The 15923-nt window shown below is 41.6% G+C and overlaps 1 protein-coding gene across 1 annotated transcript; it reads left to right on the top strand.

Moving 5' to 3' along the window:
• The first annotated feature begins 7760 nt into the window (after positions 1 to 7760).
• On the top strand, positions 7761 to 12534 carry LOC120436479 (syntaxin-12-like). The gene is made up of 7 exons (XM_039607504.1): positions 7761 to 7990; positions 8169 to 8268; positions 10415 to 10458; positions 10646 to 10751; positions 10831 to 10903; positions 11602 to 11684; positions 11767 to 12534. The coding sequence occupies exons 1-7, from the start codon at positions 7914 to 7916 to the stop codon at positions 11857 to 11859; spliced, it is 576 nt and encodes a 191-aa protein (XP_039463438.1). The 5' UTR covers positions 7761 to 7913; the 3' UTR covers positions 11860 to 12534.
• The last annotated feature ends 3389 nt before the right edge of the window (positions 12535 to 15923 follow it).

Below are 15923 nucleotides of genomic sequence, written 5' to 3'. Positions count from 1 at the left end.
GGTAGGTATAGATAGATAGATAGATAGATAGATAGATAGATAGATAGATAGATAGATAGATAGATAGATAGATAGATAGATAGATAGATAGATAGATTCAGTGTAAGATTGTTATAGTTCTTCTCACTGTAAAAAAATTATGTTGCCCTGCAGCATGCCTCTAACTCCTGTATTTCAGGACCAATGGAGTGAACAGTTCCTTGTGAGGTTTGTGCATTGTGCAGGCATGATCAAGGGAGAGAAGAAGGACAGCAGATAAGATTTTAGAAAAAAAGTGAGTAGACAGTCCAAAACAGGTGGCTTCTTTTTATTCTTTTTTCTAGCTTTTAGGGGAAAATACATGGTAACCCTTATCTGGGCAGTGATGTGGGATCATTAATTTGCCTGCTTCTTCTGTTCCTGCTCCTCCTGAAGCCTGTCGTTTCAGTCGATTGCTTGTGGCCATTAAGACAAGAGGCAAGACAGAGGGAGGGAAAACGGAAAGGAGGAGAGATGAAGCACAGATTTATGTAGACAGGCATGCATATATATAACACAACATACAGCAGATTGTGGGCGCACAGAAACTGCACACAAAGGAATTGATCCCTTTGATTCTCTAAAACGTACACTATATACTTGCACCTACAGGTTCCTAATCGCAGCTACTGTGTGAAGTGGAGAGCTTAAATAAAAAGATGGACTGACGAACCGTCTTCTTTACGCTCCAGTTCTTCCCTGAAAACCACTGGGATGAGACATGTGGGTAGGAGAGGTTTAAATCACCATAATCATTTCCCAGTGTTTTCTCACACATGCTTTTAAGTTCACCCTCTTTTTTTAATCTTTTCATATTTGTCCAGCTCAAACTACCCATGTGAGGAAAGTAGGTGCCCTTCACAACGTAATAACATCAAACTTTGGTGTCAATAAAAAAAGAGGAGTAGCGTAGGGTGTGAGGTGGGGTTCTATGGCCCCGCAGGGCTTCCAAACTCTGAATCAGAATATTCTACTTCATACATTCATTTATAATTGGCATGGACCCCCGGTGCTACCTCCCCTCCATCAGATTACATTCTGAGCTTTCAACGTTCCTATCAATTAGTGGCGGTCTAAAGATTGCTTAGGGCAGCAGAACTCCACCTTAGTGATTCAACCTGTCATCTTTTATAGATGTTGGTGAGTCTAAGGCACATCTGCCCTCAGGGACCAGCGTGCTGAGTGGTCAGCTGTAGAATCCATTCTCCAGAAGTGTTCCAATAAAATAGGGGAATAATGAGCAATAGAGTGTGAAAACGTGAGGCTTGGCCGAATAACAAGGTCAGTATTATTGCATGTGCTTCGTTCATATTGATTATGAGACTGCTTTTTCTGAACACACTGTGGAGTTTTTAACCAAGACCGGTTACACAAACTGACATTGATTCTATTTTCCCCAGAATTGAAAAGCAACCAGTGCAGCATTTAATGAGCCTCAGAGCTATTAAAACCTGAACTTTTCATTATAACTCTGGTATTAAAATACTCCTAATTAGCCCAGCCTTTTTCATTGGAGTAAAAGCTTTGTGTTAACTGTGGATTCAACGCTTCTACTCAGTAATTACAGGTGGGACAATCAAAAAGAAACTGTAATTTAAAGAATTGTGAGATCAGCTAAAGGAGGAACAGGAAAATTGCACCTCTGGTAATTATTGATTTTTCAAATGAGAACAAATAAATGGGCCCAAACGAAGAACAATTATTCACAGCACAGTTGAAACAAACAAAAAAAAGATATGGGACACAAAGCAGAGAACAGAGCTTTTGTCCCATTTCAATGCAGGCTGGCAGTGCAAATGACATTCAAGAGGTGTGATCTTGAGGACAAAATAAAATGATGAATAAAATGAATAGGGTAAAACTGGTCATGATTCAAACCTGGGAGGTTTATCAACAGGGCATTTATCTGACCAACCCACTGGGTATTGTTCTCCATGGCCAGCTTGACATCTCCACACAAGCCATTGTCATGAAGGTCATTTCAGAGAAAAGAAATGAAAAGGGTTTCACTGGAGAAAGTTCAGGGTGATCACCTCCACTTCATTCAGCCACTGCTGCATTATGCTCCCATGGATGACTTACACTATTCACTTAGTACAATACAGTGTGGCCTCTGCAGCCCCTACCTAGACAGCATGAATGAGGAGACCTGGAGCCAGGCCATCGGCACTTTGTCAAAAGTTGGATGACAGCCTCCTGGGAGGATACACACTTAGACGAAGGTCAGTTTCAAGTGTGGATGAGGTATGAGATGTGTGCGTTCAGTGGTGTTACTGAATGTATTTTTGTTTTCCAAAATAACAGGAAACTGTTCATGTTACCTGCATTAAATTATTTGTAGCGCTCAAAATGTTTACTTGCATTTTTTGTACTTCTGCATTCAATTAAGCCCTGATGACAAGCAACCGATACAGTAGATGTGCAGCATAAACCATCTGCACTATAATATGACTGTTGTATATTTAGATCTACTTTACTGCACAACTATATGTGCTTTAGCTGCAGTAACAAGCTTATGGCTTACAATCATTATCAGCAATTTTCAAGTCCCACACATACTCATGGGACACTAATGAGGACACTTCTTCATCCGTCCAACTGTGTGATGCAAAGTAATAACTGTGTAGAAGAGTGTATATGTGTTTGTGCGTAGCAGAAAACCTTGTTCGCGTATCATAAAAGTTGTGCAATGGTCAAGGGATTCAACTCTGACTTCCTGCTTTCAATTAAGCTGGTAATGAGCTGACATTAAGGTCAAGCATGGACAGTGGTGCAGGAGAGCTATGCACATTAATCAAAAGAAACTTCTCCAAGTGGCCAGAGAAAATTATTAAACTCCATATTAAGGCTTCTCCATGTTTTGCACCTATCGGTACAACCCTGTCATAAAATCCCTGCAGAACAGCTGAAGATGATCGAATATTGGCACATGTTATACATGTGTGTCAACTAAAACTAAAGAGTGTAAACAGGGCTTCATAAGAAATGAAAAAAGGCTAGCTTATAGAGAAACTCATCCAACACGATATTATAAACATTTAGTTTAAAAAATCTAACTTTGAATACATTTTCATCAGAGAATCCAACAGAAATGCTAAAAAAATTACCAATTAGAGTAGTAGTTGTACTCAGTTTCTCCCTTATAATTATTATTCATTAGTATTCTTGTCTCTCTTTTCTATTAAGACTTCAGACTTCTGTAAACTCAAGGCTAACGACTCTTCAGTTACATCTAAAGTACCTGGCTTTAATTACCATTCTTTGGAAGCTGTTATTATATATGGCACAGTGCTACCTACATGCAAATTTGTCATGTTAAAAGGATATTTGATCATCACATGAACCACTGTTCCACTTCTGAATGGATGAAAACTGTTGTGCCGATTAAACAACCAATTGATTTTGCTAGGTGATTAAAAAAACCAAAAAGCTACTTGAGAACAGTGCATACTAGTCCCTTCACAGAACAGTGCAATCTGGCTCTAACCAGACTAAAAAAGATAAGCAGGAGGCCCTTGTGCACAACTGAGCAAGAGGATAAGTACATTAGAGTCTCTAGTTTGAGAAACAGATGCCTCACAGGTCCTTAACTGGCAGCTTCATGAAATAATGCCCACAAATAAACAGACTCAACATCAACAGTCAGGGTGTAACTCCAGGATGTTGGCCTTCTGGGCAGAGTTGCAAAGAACACTGACCGGTACAAAGAAAAGACTAAGATGAGCAAAAGAACACAGACACTGGACAAAACAAGAGTGATGTAATGAATCTGATTGCATTATTGTGGGAAGAACTTGAACGAATGGTGAATAAGTCCATAAGTGTCCATCAAATCAAACCAACTTGTGGAAGAAGCCTTAAAAAATCTGAGGTGAAATAGAAAAAGTTAAGGCTGTGCACTTTATGTTGGAAAATATTGATTATTTGATTAAAGATAATTTGCATGTAAAAATTAAACATTTTTTTTTAACCCTTTCACTATATTTTGTATTCATTTTGCAAAGTATTTGATAAATGGAAGAATGAGCTTTCCTGAAATTGTGACATTTTCTGGAAGACCACAAACTTTTAAGCAGTGATGTATTTTGTATACTGAAGCATGATCTATCAGTCTCCTGCAGAATAACACATATTCATTTGTTTCTGCTACTCTATTGCACCTCACTAAACTTGGTGCAGTGCATCTAAATCATCTCAGAGGAATCCATTCACAGAACATATGTACAATAAACTAATATGTCATCCTGATTATCATTTGCTACTGCTAAGCAGCTTAGCTTAAAAAGAGAGAATTTTCTTCACTAAATTCAAATGTATCTTGGCTGACATAAAGAATCAGGAGATTTTTTGCTTATTTCAATACTCTACCACACACTCACACACACATCTCTCTATCCATAGCCACTCATACATGTATGGTATAGATCTACCATAACTGTTCTGTCATCCATTGTACCAGCACTGGGGTAAAGAGAAGGCTGTGGAGGAGTAGTTGGCAGTAGTGCCAGCCACCCAGGCACTCTGACAAGATTACCTCTACACCCAATTCAATTAGAAGCCCACTTTAGTCACCGTTCACCCCTTCAGGGTCTCCATAATCATAACAGATGGCTCTCTGTGAGACACCCACCATCTTTCACCTCCAAGAGGCCTGAAGAGCTAGAGAACTCATCATGGCACAGCACAGAATCATGCTGACTCTTTTTCACTATATGTCAGACTAATACTTCTTTTGTAGCTGATGTGTTTTGTGCATAGAAATACTATTTTAATATGAGTAAAGGCATTGTCAGTATTACAGAAAAAGTGAAAATGGGGAGTAATTTTAAATGAATCCAAGCAAGGTTCCCTCATGCAGCTGCCTTGACTGAATGGCACTCCATAAAACTTTCCCATTTTGTAGAAACTGGATTGTGTTCAGACTGTCCAAACATAAATTCTGTTCTTTAAGCTGCCACAGCAGAGCCATCTATTTGTGAAACAACTGAAGATGAGAACAGATGAGTTTCAATACCTTAAGGTTCAAGGTTCAAGGTTCTTTATTTGTCACATGCATAGTTATACAAGTATAACACACAGTGAAATGTAACCTGACACGCTCCTCGACATGTGCAAAGGGGGGGGGGGGTAGAGGAAGAACATTATATATATAGTATATACCAGGGGTCGGCAACCCGCGGCTCCGGAGCCGCATGCGGCTCTTTAGTCCTTATTTTGCGGCTCCGGGTGGTTTGGGAAAATAGAAGAAGTATTTAGCTGAAGTGCATTTTATTTGTGTTTAGTTCTTTTTTTTTAACTTGTAGTTCTAAATTGGAAGATTATTGTGATTTTGAAATATAAAAATAAAATGATATCTTATTATTTTTTTCATCGCTCAAAATAAGCGTCACACTCGCGGAAGCCGGTGTACCCGCCGAAACGTCGTGCATGTATCGAGACTTTCAACCCCAGATAGGCCGATTATGGAAAGCTGCAGCAGGATTTTCATTGAATATGAATACATGTTCATGCCCACAATGTCCGACTGCATGTTGATTGTAATATTTTTGGGAAAGATTTACAAAAGTATTACAACCATAGCTGGACTGCCCATCGGGCATACCGGGCATTTGTCCGGTGGGCCGCTGGCGATTTTTTGTTTTTATGGGCCGATGGATTTTTTTTTTTTTTTTTTTTTTTTTTTTGGAAGGGTATATATAATGAAAGGTGTTGGATTGGCCAATTGGTCATGATCGACTCTGGGCTGGACCAATTACAGCCGAGGAGGCCGGATGCACCCTCCCCCTTGTTTAGCAATCTTATAGACGAACTAAAGAAAATGGAGAACAAAAAAAGGAAAGGAGGTGTTTATGAAAATATCACTAAATCTGCCATTTATTAATTTTAATATTAATTAATGATCATGTCTCACCTCTAGTGTTCTTGGTCTTAATTTAAGGTTTCTACCATGTGTTGTAGATAGTTCAGGAGGTTAACTCGACCAAGCTGTTTTTTTGTTTCTGCTATGTACTGTTTAAAATCCAGAATAGGGAGGATGGTGTAGGTTTAAGTTTATTAGATTGATACATATATACCAACAAGGCAGTGTACATCAAAGCAGTTGTTTTCATGCAAAGGCTTTATGGTTTTTCCTATAGCGATTGACAGATCACGTGACTTTCGCGCATTGCATTCCGGGAACTCGTGGCAAAACAAGTACCGCATCAAATGCAAGCATTTGCAGCACCGCCAAATGTTCATTCCCCGGTTCCAATACCGTCTTGGTTTTTCTTTGCCGCACAAAAAAGTAATGTACAAAACGAAGGAGAATAATGCCGGTCCGTACAAAGACAGACTTGACGAAAAGGCAAAGAAAAGATGCGAGGAAAAAATCAAAGGAGTGAGAGGGTCAGACCCTTATGAGCACACAGAGTGGACAAAAGACATTAGCGTGCTGCCCAACTTTCACCACGCTCAGATTTATAATTATACGGTTCTTGGAGTGAGTGCATACACTCATGAAGTTTAGTACCTTCAGGTCACTGCAACAAGCCCAGGTACAGTTTACCGACGGATGGGTACAGGACCTTGAAATGCACCGTGTAGAACGAAAGACCATTGTACAAACAAAGGTAAGTTTACCAGTCTCACAAATCATTGTCATAAATACACATTCGTTAACCGTTTATTAATATAACCTTTGAGCTCAACGATAATTAATTAGTATTGGAAATAATTTCTGGTACGCATTACAGAAATGTAGCAGTGACAATAATATTATATGCTGTAATGCACTGGACAATTAGTGATACAAAACAACTGTTTTATCCTGTGAATAAAAGTATATGTTTTTGTCAATGTACCGTGGTAATAACAGAAGCGAAACGCAATATTGTGTCAGGACAATTCACTATTTATGCACAATAAATAAAGAAGCGACCATTCAGCGCCAGACTTGCTTTTAACCTATATCACCAATTATGTTAAGAAAAATGACTATTAACTACTACAAAACACTGACCTTTGTGGGAATGCTTGGAGCAGACTAACATGTGAACTGGAGTGTTCTGAGACGTCATATTTGGTATATCCAGACCATCCGTCGGCTCTTACTTAGGAAACCTGGCTTAAAAAATTTCTCTTCAATGACGTAATCCGATTAAAAAAACCCCGATCTCTTTACCCTTCGGCTTCCCGTGGCTGTCATGCGACCGGCTATTGCAGTTAATAATACAACAGCTTCTTGCCATTTTTTGGGTTTCTTTTTATCGCTGTGTAACTGAGTTCAATTGAAAGGCTGCGTGCGCTAGTACCTCTTGCCACAAGTTCCCAGAATCCTTTGCGGTTTTACCCCTGAATGACGTCACATTTTCAATCTCTATCCTGGTGGGCCGGTCTCTAGTCAAAATGCCCGGGCCGATTTTTTGTCCCAGTCCAGCCCTGATTGCAACCAATAAATTGTATGAACTGTTTACCCACAAAGTCTGCACACAAGCGAAAAATGAACAGTTTCTCAAATTAAGGCGTGTCCTTTCTGTGAGAGGCTTTAAGCAGTGACCCGGCCAGGACAACAAATACAAACACAGAATCACCCAGATACACCTGAAAAACTGTACAAGCGATTGAACACAACAGCCAGATCATCACTGGGTACTTTTCACTTCCTTATATCGTTGTTTATGTGTATGTTCTGAAATCCCTCAGCTTCTGTTTCAGGTCACACTGATGATGATGATGATGATGGCTCATAGCAAACACACGTGTCTGACACAAATGTGAACATTAAGAAGCAGCATCAAACTGTGATGACTACAGATGATGTCATCTCTGTATAACTACCAGGAACAAAGTGCAGCTTCTTTCTTGTGTCACTTGTATATTTTTCTTCCAAAACTGAGCGCTATCATTGTGTTCCCATGGCAGCGGCTCAGATAAAGACCATGGTGAACCAGCTGGGGACCAGACAGGACACCAGTGAACTGCAGGATCGGCTGTATGTACCGATATCATCTCCTCTGCTAAACAAACACACTTTCAGTCACCTTCACTTTCTCAGAGCCAGTGCTGCCACGCTGTAGCAACTCTGTTGAACTGTCCTATAAGAAATGTATTTGTGTAATTATTAGAAGGTCTTATGGTCTGTCTGCTGTTGGAACTGTTGGTGTTCACAGGCAGCAGACACAACACTACACCAACCAACTGGCAAAAGAAACCAACAAACACCTGAAAGAGCTGGGATCAATCCCTCTGCCCTCATCGCCTTCAGAGCAAGTAAGTACTCGTTTACATGTCCTAATGAAAGTAGCACTGTACTGATTCTTCTATAGCAGGGGTGCCCAATCCTAGTCCTCGAGAGCTACTGTCCTGCAGCTTTTAGATTCATCCTTGTTCCAACACACCTGAATCAAATGAATGTCTTGTTATCAGGCCTTTGCCAAACTTGATGGCATGCTGAAGAGGTCATCAAACCATTTGATTCAGCTGTGTTGGAGTAGGGATGCATCTAAAAGCTGCAGGACAGTAGCTCTCGAGGACTAGGATTGGGCACCCCTGTTCTATAGCTTACAGTCACAGCACTTTCTACAACATGCCCCATTCACCCATCCAAAGTTCCCACTGCTCCTCCTCCTGAGCTACAGCCACCTAACAATGGATGATGTCAAACTGTAAGATAAATATGCACACTAAGTTTGAAAGTGTGACTATGGAGCTTGTTCTTACAGCGCAGGCTGAGTGATGCTGACAGACGCACTTGGTTTAATTGGAATTTCATTCAGCCAACATTGTGGCTCAGGACACACACACACACACACACTCAGGACACAGTGTGTACAGTATGTCATCATTCATTGACATTTCATGTGTGGTGAAGGAAAAATAACTTTGAGACAACCTCCAAAAGTTGAATCTGTTCATCTGGACGTAGCGTTTTCAGTGGGAGAAACGTTTCGTCACTCATCCAAGTGACTTCTTCAGTCTCAGCTGACTGCAGGTTTCCCCAAACCTTATAAACAGTACATTTGCATAATGACTGAAACCAGCCCACTGAAGGAACAATGGGCTGTGAGGTCAGTTCCTTAATCATAATTATGCAAATTCTCATGACCATTGATCAACAATCACTGACCAAAACCCACTGATCAAAGAACACTGATCAATGGCCATGAGTACCATTCACAGAGAGTTGGGGAATGGCTGCAATCACAGCGTTGTAAGATGGCGAAAGATGTACCCTTAGGCCCCCTCCTCGATTCAGAGATGGTCTTTCCCTTTTCACGTAAAGGGAAAGACCCTTTTGAGCGCGGAGTCAATGGCCTCCTTGACTCCGCGCTCAAACCAGCGTTCCTCCCTGTCCAGGATGTGTACATCCTCATCATTGAAAGAGTGTCCACTGACCTGTAGGTGTAAATAGACTGCAGAGTCCTGGCCTGATGAGGTTGCTCTTCTGTGTTGTGCCATCCGCTTCGCTAGAGGTTGTTTGGTTTCCCCGATGTATAAATCCTGGCAATCCTCCTGGCACTTAACAGCGTACACTATGTTACTCTGTTTGTGTCGGGGGACCCGATCCTTGGGGTCCACTTTTGTGAGTCCTCAAAAACATATGAATGCTGCAACAGACTGTGGACTGTCTGAGAACAAGTGAATCCAGCCACGCTGCAAGTAATTTGTATGAAATATCACAAGCATGGCCTTACAGACACCACTGCAAACATGGAAACGCGGTACATGCAGTGGGAATAATGGGTCAGTTGCAACTGTGGCTGATTTTTCCCATGCATTCACATTTAGCCTCAGTTTGTAGCTGTGGCTCCACTGCTTTGCTGAACTTTGTTATTCATCACAGCCTTACCACAAGCTGGTGACTGACAGGATGTCCAGATAGAACAGCATGCTGGGATGTTGCAACATTTGGATGCCCAGAACTTTGGTTCAGGCTCCTGCAAGAGCCACCTTGTCGGGCCAGGACTCTACAGTCTATTTAGAACCTACAGGCCAGTGGTGCTAGTTTCAGTCATTATGCAAATGTCCTGTTTATAAGGTTGGAAACCTGCAGTCAGCTGAGACTGAAGAAGTCTCCTGGATGAGTGACGAAACATTTCTCCCACTGAAAACTTCCAGAATCAAACTTTTGGGTTTGGCTGCAGAGTGTACGACTAATAAAAACTTGATATAATGAAAATGAGAGTGGTCAATATAATAAATTATGATTAAAGGAGTCGGGAACCACTGACCTTCCAAAAACTACCAGAAAATGAGTTGAAATGACTTGAAAAAGAGCATAAAAAGGATCCTCTACATCAGATGTTTCCCCGCTAGCCTAAAGTTTGTCTCTTTGTCTTTTGATCCGTTTAACTTCAAAACAAAAGAGAAAAACAAGCCTGGCATTGACAGTGCTAAATTTTTCCTTCTCTTTTAGGCTGACGACAACTCTCGGGATGAAAAGCTTGTGTCCTTTGATAAGTAAGTGACCTCTGTTCATGGTTGGAATTTGTTGCAAGTGTGTCATGAAGACCTGCAGTGTCACTTAAAAATAAAGACCATTTAGAGTCTGCATGAAGATGGAGGGGAAAGAATAAATATATCCAATTCTAATCCACACATTTTCACATGGTTACTGAAATGTTGTTATGTTGATGTGAACGTGAAGCCAAGATGAGTGGGGTCAGATGACCACCCAGACGGAGGAAGCGGCCATCACAGAGGAGGACCTGGAACTCATCAAGGAGAGAGAAACCAACATCAGACAGCTGGAGGTGATCCTTGGCTCGCTCTTTCTATAATCAACATCCAGCACGCTCCTGTCCAGCTCAGCTAATATCTTTGTCTTTACAGTCTGATATCATGGATGTAAACCAGATCTTCAAGGACCTGGCTGTGATGATTCATGACCAGGGAGAGATGATTGGTAAGTAGTAACAGGAATGTTGTTATTCCCATCACTTAGTCTGTGAAGTAACCATTAATTAGTTCCTATATCAATAATCTATCTGTCCTCCTTAAAAACTGACACACACTCACTTTTTAGCTCAACCCAGAATGGTCTCTGTCCTCTCTGACCAACATGCACAACACATTCACAGCGCTTCCACGTTGTGTCACAGCCTCATTCCACATTTTTACACACAATAGCCCATAAAGTAAATTATTCCTGAAGACCTTCCACAAAAACAAAAAACAAAAAACAAAGTCACAGCATGCACATAAGTATCCACAGCCTCTGTTCAGGACTATGTTGAAGCACCTTACTGGGACCCTTCCCCAGATCTGCACTTTGATACAAACCTGAGGTCTGCAGACCTTCCCTGGACGTTTTGGCTTGGTCTGTGCTCTGACATGTGCTGTCGGTAATAGGACAGTAGACACAGATGTGTGTCTCTCCAAATCATGTCCAATCAACTGGTGGACTCGAGCCAAATCAGCAGAAGCAGGATCCACCTGAGCTCAAATCTCAGTGTATAAATATGTTAGATTTTTGTTTCCCTTCACAGCCTGGAGTAACCAGTTAACCAAACTAAAAATCTTGTCTTTGCAGACAGCACATGTCCAGAGGAGCTTGCTGTTAGCTCCCAGCTGACCGTGGTGTATTTTTTTGTCTTCCTGCAGATAGCATCGAGGCTAACGTGGAGAATGCTGAAGTTCACGTAGAACGAGGAACAGAGCAGCTGCAGAGAGCTGCTTACTATCAGGTGGGTGTGTGTCAGTCACCACTCTGTGGTGTCATTCAGCGCAGACCCTCACTATAACCCCGCTGTCCCGTCTTTATCGCAGCAAAAGTCCCGGAAGAAGATCTGCATCCTGGTTATGGTCTGCTCCATCGTGCTCGTCATACTCGCCATCATCATCTGGTGGGCGTCCAAATGAGCCGATGTCACGCAACCAATGTAATTGATTCAGTCCCCTCCCACCTGCTTGGAATCAAAAGAACAGCAAGAAAAGGCTCATCCCTGTACCAAGATCAGTGGAGCACGTCTACAAAGGGCTTGTCAATGTGGAAATTGTAGTTATCTGAAATAATCAAGCCTTTGTGTTCCTTTAAGAACTGTAAGAGGTAATTTAGGAGAACGAGGACTGGGTTGGTGCAGGGGAGCAATTCAAGACTTGATATTCCTAAATTAGCGTCACTGATACATTTCTTCTTATTAACTGCACTAACACTAGCTCTCACTGTTTTGCAAATGTAAAAAATATTGTTGGAAATTATTTTAAAGACATGCACACAAGCTTGTCTGGGTAACTGAAGATATTTAGGGTTTTTGTTGTTGTCGATAAACATGTTGTGGCCCTTTCTGATGTCTAGTGTGTGGAGAACTGTATCCTGCTGTGGTTCCTTGTCTTCACAGGCACAACATACTGGTAATGCCAGCGATGGTTAAATCGTACATGTTGTAAAAGCAAAGTTGAAAATACTAGAAGTCGAATTCAACTCTGCAAATAGTTAAAACATCAAGAATCGTAAATTAATCACTCCTTCAGATCAAGTGTTTTAAGTTGATTTCTATGAACCCTGACAGTATGATAATAAATGTCTTAAACATTTGCTGTTCTGTGGTATGTTTCCCTCCTCTGTGATTGTACACATAAGCTTTACTTGATTTACAGTTTTTCGAAAAGGAAAGTTGCTCTTTAGTTAGTGAAGGAAATCATTTTGACTTTGAGTCTGGTTACTGTATCTGTCAGCATCACTAAATGTGTTTGGCATCATCACTGAAAACTGATAAATGGGTTTAGAAATGCAAGACGTCAGGTGATCATTTGAATCCTTTCATTTCCCCAAGTTCTCCAAAGCATCTGCACGCTGCTCTTAGAGTGAATCGGAGACTGCTGGGTCCCTGGTAGCTAAATTTGACTGCACAATCTGGCTGGAGCTTTTCTGAGTTTGCATGTTCTCCCAGTGTTTGCTTGGGTTCTTTCCAGATCCTCCAGCTTCCTCCCACAGTCCAAAAACATGCAGTTAGTTGGTGTGAATATGGGTGTTGTTTGCCTGTGTGTGGTAGCCTGGCATCAGCCTGGTGACCTAGCCAGAGTGTACCCGACCTCTTGTCCAATGACAGCTGGGATAGGCTTCAGCTTGAAGGCCTGTGATACATAGCCGATTATTAGAGATAGGTTGATCATATTTAAGATTGAAGCATTAATTAATGGCAGGACTTCTCTGAGTTTTGCAGGAATGGGGTCTAAAAGACACGTTGGTTTGGAGGAAGTAATTATTGAAGTTAACTCAGAAAGATCAATTGGAGAAAAAGAGTCTAAATGAATATCAATGGTACTAAATGTAGCTGTAGATAATATTACATCTGTGGGATGATTATTGGTAATTTTTTCTCTAATGATTAAAATTTTATTTGTGAAGAAGTTCATGAAGTCATTACTAGTTAACGTTAAAGGGATGGTTGGCTCAAAAGAGCTCTGACTTTTTGTCAGCCTGGCTACAGTGCTGAAGAGAAACCTGGGGTTGTTCTTATTTTCTTCAATCAGTGATGAATAGTAAGATGTTCTGGCTTTGCGGAGGGCTTTCTTATAAAGCAACAAACTATTTCTCCAGGCTAAATGATGATCCTCTAAATTTGTGACACGCCATTTCCTCTCCAGCTTACGAGTCATCTGCTTTAGGCTGCGTGTTTGAGAATTATACCACGGAGTCAGGTACTTCTGATTTGAGGCCTTAGTTTTCACAGGAGCTACAGTATCCAGAGTCGTACGTAGTGAGGAGGCAAAGTTATTAACAAGATGATCGACCTCTGTTGGGGTAGCGTTCAGATAGCTGCTCTGCTCGATAACAATCTTCAATGTTAAAATCACCCAAAATAATTATTTTATCTTAGCTGGGCACTAAATCAGATAAAAGTCTGAGAACAGACAGAAACTCTGTGTAAGGTCTAGGTGGACCATAGATAAGACTGGTTTTTGAGTTTTCCAGTTAGGAATATGGCTCTCTGTCCACAACAGGGGTCTCAAACTCCAGGCCTCGAGGGCCGGTGTCCTGCAGATTTTAGATCTCACCCTGGGTGAACACACCTGAATCAAATGATTAGTTCATTACCAGGCCTCTGGAGAACTTCAAGACATGATGAGGAGGTCATTTAGCCATTTAAATCAGCCGAATCAGCTGTGTTGGATCAAGGACACATCTAAAACCTGCAGGCCCTCGAGGCCTGGAGTTCAAAACCCCTGGTCTACAATCTGCTGTCTCTCAAGACAGTCAAAACCCTTTAACTGGAACTTCATCAAAATCAAATGTACTGATATCATCAGGACATTTTCACACTGAGCCAAAACCTCTCTGTTACAGAGCTGAGAATGCCTTTGTGTCAAATATCTAGAATAAATGTTTACATTTAACCTACAATGACAAAACCAACACAAAATGTTCTGTTTAAATCAAGTTTGTGCGATTGTCTCTACATTGTGATTGATGAGACTACAAACCATTATACACATTTAACAAGTCAAATGTTCTGACAAACACACATTTGTTTCATTTTCTGATCATTTTATTTCCAAATTAAGAAGCAAATTATGTGACCAATTTAGAGTGTCCAATCAAAGTGCTTGTCTTTGCACTGTGAGAAGTCCCACAGAGCCGACGTGCTGCTGTTTACAACCCTCCTTTCAAAATCAGTATATGGTGGACAGAGTCAGATTTGAAAATCTGTCCTGTGGTCTGACTGTCTAATCAATACTGCAAAGCAAAGACCCTGCAGTTTGGGGAGAAAACCCTGACAATCAGACCACCCCCTCTGAGCAAGCACAAGGCGACAGTGGGAAGGAAAAACTCCCTTTTAATAGGAAGAAACCTCCGGCAGAACCAGGCTCGATGAGGGGAGGTCTTCTGCCGCAACCTGTGTTAAATGACTTACAAACAGCAGAAAATGCTGCATATTTTTTGAAAAGAGGATTGTAACTGTTGTAACATTATGAAGGTACCCCAAAAGGTGGATTTTGTTCATGTGGACGTAGCATTCTCAGTGGGAGAAAACTCCCGCTGTGAACGCTACGTCCACATGAACAGAAAAGGTGGATTTTGTTCATGTGGGCGTAGCGTTCTCAGTGGGAGAAAACTCCCGCTGTGAACGCCACGTCCCACATGAACTGAAAAAGTTGATTCTGTTCATGTGGGCGTAGCGTTCTCAGTGGGAGAAAACTCCCGCTGTGAACGCCACGTCCCATGATGAAAAAAGTGATTCTGTTCATGTGGACGTAGAGTTCTCAGTGGGAGAAAACCCGCTGTGAACGCTACGTCCACATGAACAGAAAAAGGTGGATTTTGTTCATGTGGGCGTAGCGTTCACAGTGGGAAAACTCCTCCGCTGTGAACGCCACGTCCACATGAACAAAAAGGTGATTTTGTTCATGTGGGCGTAGCGTTCACAGTGGAGAAAACTCCTCCCGCTGTGAACGCCACGTCCCACATGAACAGAAAAGGTGGATTCTGTTCATGTGGACGAAGCGTTCACAGTGGAGAAAACTCCTCCCGCTGTGAACGCTACGCCCACATGAACAGAAAAGGTGGATTTTGTTCATGTGGGCGTAGCGTTCTCAGTGGGAGAAAACTCCGCTGTGAACGCCACGCCCACATGAACAGAAAAAAATGATTTTGTTCATGTGGGCGTAGCGTTCACAGTGGGGAAAACTCCTCCCGCTGTGAACGCCACGCCCACATGAACAGAAAAAATGATTCTGTTCATGTGGACGAAGCGTTCACAGTGGGAGAAAACTCCCGCTGTGAACGCTACGTCCACATGAACAAAAAGGTAATTCTGTTCATGTGGGCGTAGCGTTCTCAGTGGAGAAAACTCCCGCTGTGAACGCTACGCCCACATGAACAAAAAAAATTGAATTCTGTTCATGTGGACGTAGCGTTCACAGTGGGAGAAAACTCCCGCTGTGAACGCTACGCCCCATGAACAAAAAAGGTGGATTTTGTT

The sequence above is a fragment of the Oreochromis aureus genome, linkage group 3 (genome assembly GCF_013358895.1).
Source record: "Oreochromis aureus strain Israel breed Guangdong linkage group 3, ZZ_aureus, whole genome shotgun sequence".
Taxonomy (NCBI): Eukaryota; Metazoa; Chordata; class Actinopteri; order Cichliformes; family Cichlidae; genus Oreochromis; species Oreochromis aureus.
Note: the sequence above shows the minus strand (reverse complement) of the source record. Positions and strands in the feature narration are given on the sequence as shown.

Coding starts and splice junctions, on each gene's coding strand:
- LOC120436479 (XM_039607504.1), top strand. CDS start 7,914: ATGGCAGCGGCTCAGATAAAGACCATGGTGAACCAGCTGGGGACCAGA. Junction 10,752..10,830: donor CCAACATCAGACAGCTGGAG/GTGATCCTTGGC, acceptor TTGTCTTTACAG/TCTGATATCATGGATGTAAA. Junction 10,904..11,601: donor TGACCAGGGAGAGATGATTG/GTAAGTAGTAAC, acceptor GTCTTCCTGCAG/ATAGCATCGAGGCTAACGTG.